The sequence below is a fragment of the Hemicordylus capensis genome, chromosome 1, assembly GCF_027244095.1.
Source record: "Hemicordylus capensis ecotype Gifberg chromosome 1, rHemCap1.1.pri, whole genome shotgun sequence".
NCBI lineage: Eukaryota > Metazoa > Chordata > Lepidosauria > Squamata > Cordylidae > Hemicordylus > Hemicordylus capensis.
The window spans coordinates 378,141,674-378,144,737 of record NC_069657.1 but is presented as its reverse complement, the minus strand read 5'-3'; the positions used below and the strand labels follow the sequence as shown (position 1 = coordinate 378,144,737).

At 41.5% G+C, this 3,064-nt stretch overlaps 1 protein-coding gene across 1 annotated transcript in view; it reads right to left on the bottom strand.

The window, feature by feature from the left end:
* Positions 1-1,527: 1,527 nt before the first annotated feature.
* The window catches only part of ACTA1 (actin alpha 1, skeletal muscle), a 6,570-nt gene continuing 5,033 nt past the window's right edge, over positions 1,528-3,064 (bottom strand). The window contains exons 6-7 of the mRNA XM_053298472.1: positions 2,910-3,064; positions 1,528-1,961 (exon numbers count right to left, since the gene is read on the bottom strand). The exon at positions 2,910-3,064 is cut by the window's right edge and continues 27 nt beyond it. Of these exons, the coding sequence (XP_053154447.1) occupies positions 1,818-1,961; positions 2,910-3,064 (299 nt within the window). The 3' untranslated portion in view covers positions 1,528-1,817. The remainder of the gene's footprint in view (positions 1,962-2,909) is intronic.

Sequence of the window (3,064 nt, the reverse complement as noted above, 5' to 3'; positions counted from 1 at the left end):
GCCCACCTGCCCTGCCAGGGAACCAATAGCTTTCTGCTAAGAATCAACAAACCCTTCTTTTGCCACCAGAGTGGGCTCATAATTTAAACATAAATTAGAAACGGTTTCAAGTGCAGTAGTTTACAAATATCTAAGGACACGAACCACCAGTTGGGAATGGTTGGAGTCACATATCCGTGTATGGGAGGTTATAAGAGGATTGGGTTAGGCCACAGTTATTCCAGAATCAAAAGGTAAGAATGAGGGGCATCTTTGTCCTAACTGAAGGAGAACTTCTAAGAACCAAGCGGATGAGAGAGTGAAAAGGATTGGTGGGCGTGTCATTATCCATAGTTGTAAAGTATATTGAAGATGAGGAAGGACTTAAGGAGAACCTGGGCCATAAGAAGGTCAAAGAGGAGTTTCCCTTCACCAGTGCCAAGAGCATTTTGTCGAGTTTAGACTGTGAGTCTTCTAAGCAGGAAACCATCGTATTGTCACCAGCTTTGACACTTTGCAATATGGCAGGATCTCAGTCAAAATAACTTGTCCAGATGACTTTCATGCCTCTTCCAACTGTATAGAAACCCAGTATAATGGGAGTGGGTATCTGATGAGATTCTTGCAGAGGGATTTTTTTTTTTAAAGTTAACAGCAGCTGGGGGGCTGAAAATCCCTTTGCACATCAAGTGTCCTGTGTGAACATGACCTGACCTCTGGGGTATTTTAGTGCTTTGGCTGAGCTAGGTTTGATACCCAGTAACTGAAGTAGGGGCTGTGGCTGTGGCTGAGTGGCAGAGCACATGCAAAGCATATGCAATATCTCAGGTTTAATTCTCAGCATGTCTACTTGAAGAGTCTCATGTATCATGACTTGGACAGACCTTTGCCTGACATCTTGGGGGGCTTCTGTCAATCACTCCAGATAGATCATTGGTCAAACTCCATGTAAAGCAGCTTCTTGTATTTTTAAAGTGAACTTTGAATTCTGCAGATAAACACCTCATGTCTGTACGGTATTGTTGCATGGAAGGGAAGTTTCGGGGTTGTTGCCAGTATTTGTGAAACTTGATTATGCAGGCAGAAGCTGGATTTCTTTAACTATTTTTAAAAAGGGCATAGGTACAGAAATGCAACCAAAAGAATGTCTCTTATTTAGAAAGATCTTCAAATGATAAATAATTTTGAGAATCAGCATGTTACCATGTGAGAGTATTAGATCTTTGTATGGCTAGTCATTCAGCCCTACCTATGTCTAAAACTCTGTGTGTGTTGTGTGTATGTGTGTGTTTTGTAAGCACATGGATGACAGCCTTCTTCCAGATGCATTCACAGAAAACTGAGTGTCAGATATTATGGAGATCAAAATTTGTTTATATGATGTAGCATTGCTGGATATGAACCAATCCCAAAACATTGCCATTTAGCTTTCTTTCTTTTTACGCACCCCCTCCACCACTTCTCTATGAACTACTTGAGGGAGGAAAGCCAGAAGGAAGATCCCAACCCATTAAGTTTTGGAGCAATAAATCAGACCAAAGCCAGCTGTGTTGGGGCATGACAGAATGACCGATGATTTAATGCTTCTTGAAGTATTTTTTTGGTTTCCTTCCACAGGGCATGGTTTGAAAAATAACAAAATGAGGTAAAATAAATTAATTTTATGTACATTTTACATACACTCAGTGTCACATGGCATCTGCAGCAACAGTCACAAAGACATTGTTACAAAATAGAAAGTGAACATGGCTGGTGCAGGTGTTCAACAGCCTGCAACTCACAATGTCGTCATCCTGAGAGTGGTTACCAAGTAATAATGATCCTCTTTGTAAACATGTTTAGAAGCATTTACGGTGGACAATGGATGGGCCGGCTTCATCGTATTCCTGTTTTGTGATCCACATCTGCTGGAAGGTGGACAGGGAAGCCAGGATGGAGCCACCGATCCAAACAGAGTACTTACGCTCTGGGGGAGCAATGATCTGCAAGAAGCCAACGCGGTGATTAGTTGGCAAATGACGAGGTCAGAGAGGTAATTTATGAATAACTTCACAATCAGGGTTCTAACCGAAGCATAATTTTTAACCCAAGACAGAATGATACCACGACCCAACTTTGGGGCATTGATTACTTGGCTAAGTATAAAAGGGATAGACATGAAGGTACACAGGGATACCACTTAGTCCAGTCCTGTGCAATGAGGTACCACCTTCCACATTCACTAACAGATGGTAGCTCCTAGCACACCACTGATACTGCATTAAAGTTAAAACAGTAAATGAGCTATCACCATTTGGATTGGATTGTTTCACCAGGTGCAAGCAAGGTGAACCATGCCAGAGGGCTCTCGAGACAATATTGGTTTGCAAAATGTATCCAGATGGCTCACGAAGGAAAAAAGAATTGAACTGAATTTGAATCCAGGAAGGAATCAAAAACATTAATCAAAAACATCAGAATGTGGGAGGACAATTAAAGTAAAGTAAAGTAAAGTAAAAGTGTGCCGTCAAGTCGGTTTTGACTCCTGGCAACCACAGAGGATAATTAGCATAATCCAAAAAAGATAGCTAAAATGAAATCCCATGAAAGCCTTAGAATAGAACATCGCTGCAGTCAGCTTAAGTCCTAATGACTGCAATGGAATGTAGTTGTAACATTCGTTGAATAAGGCCCATTGTTTCTAAGTACCTTGGCCAGCATTCAGACTGACTAACTAACTTGATTTATATACCGCCCTTCCAAAAATGGCTAAGGGTGGTTCACATCAAAAACTTAGTCATGATTAAGTTCCATTTAAATGACTGGTCTCATTTATTTCAGTGGTGTTTAGTAATGACAAACTAGTCTGAGTGCTGCCCATTGGCTAGGCTTTGAGTCTTTAGAGTAAGGGAATCTAAAGAGCCATATTCCCTTATTGGGATTAAGCTCACCTTGATCTTCATTGTGCTGGGAGCCAGAGCGGTGATCTCCTTCTGCATGCGGTCAGCGATACCAGGATACATAGTGGTACCACCAGACATGACGTTGTTGGCATACAAGTCCTTCCTGATGTCAATATCGCACTTCATGATGCTGTTGTAGGTTG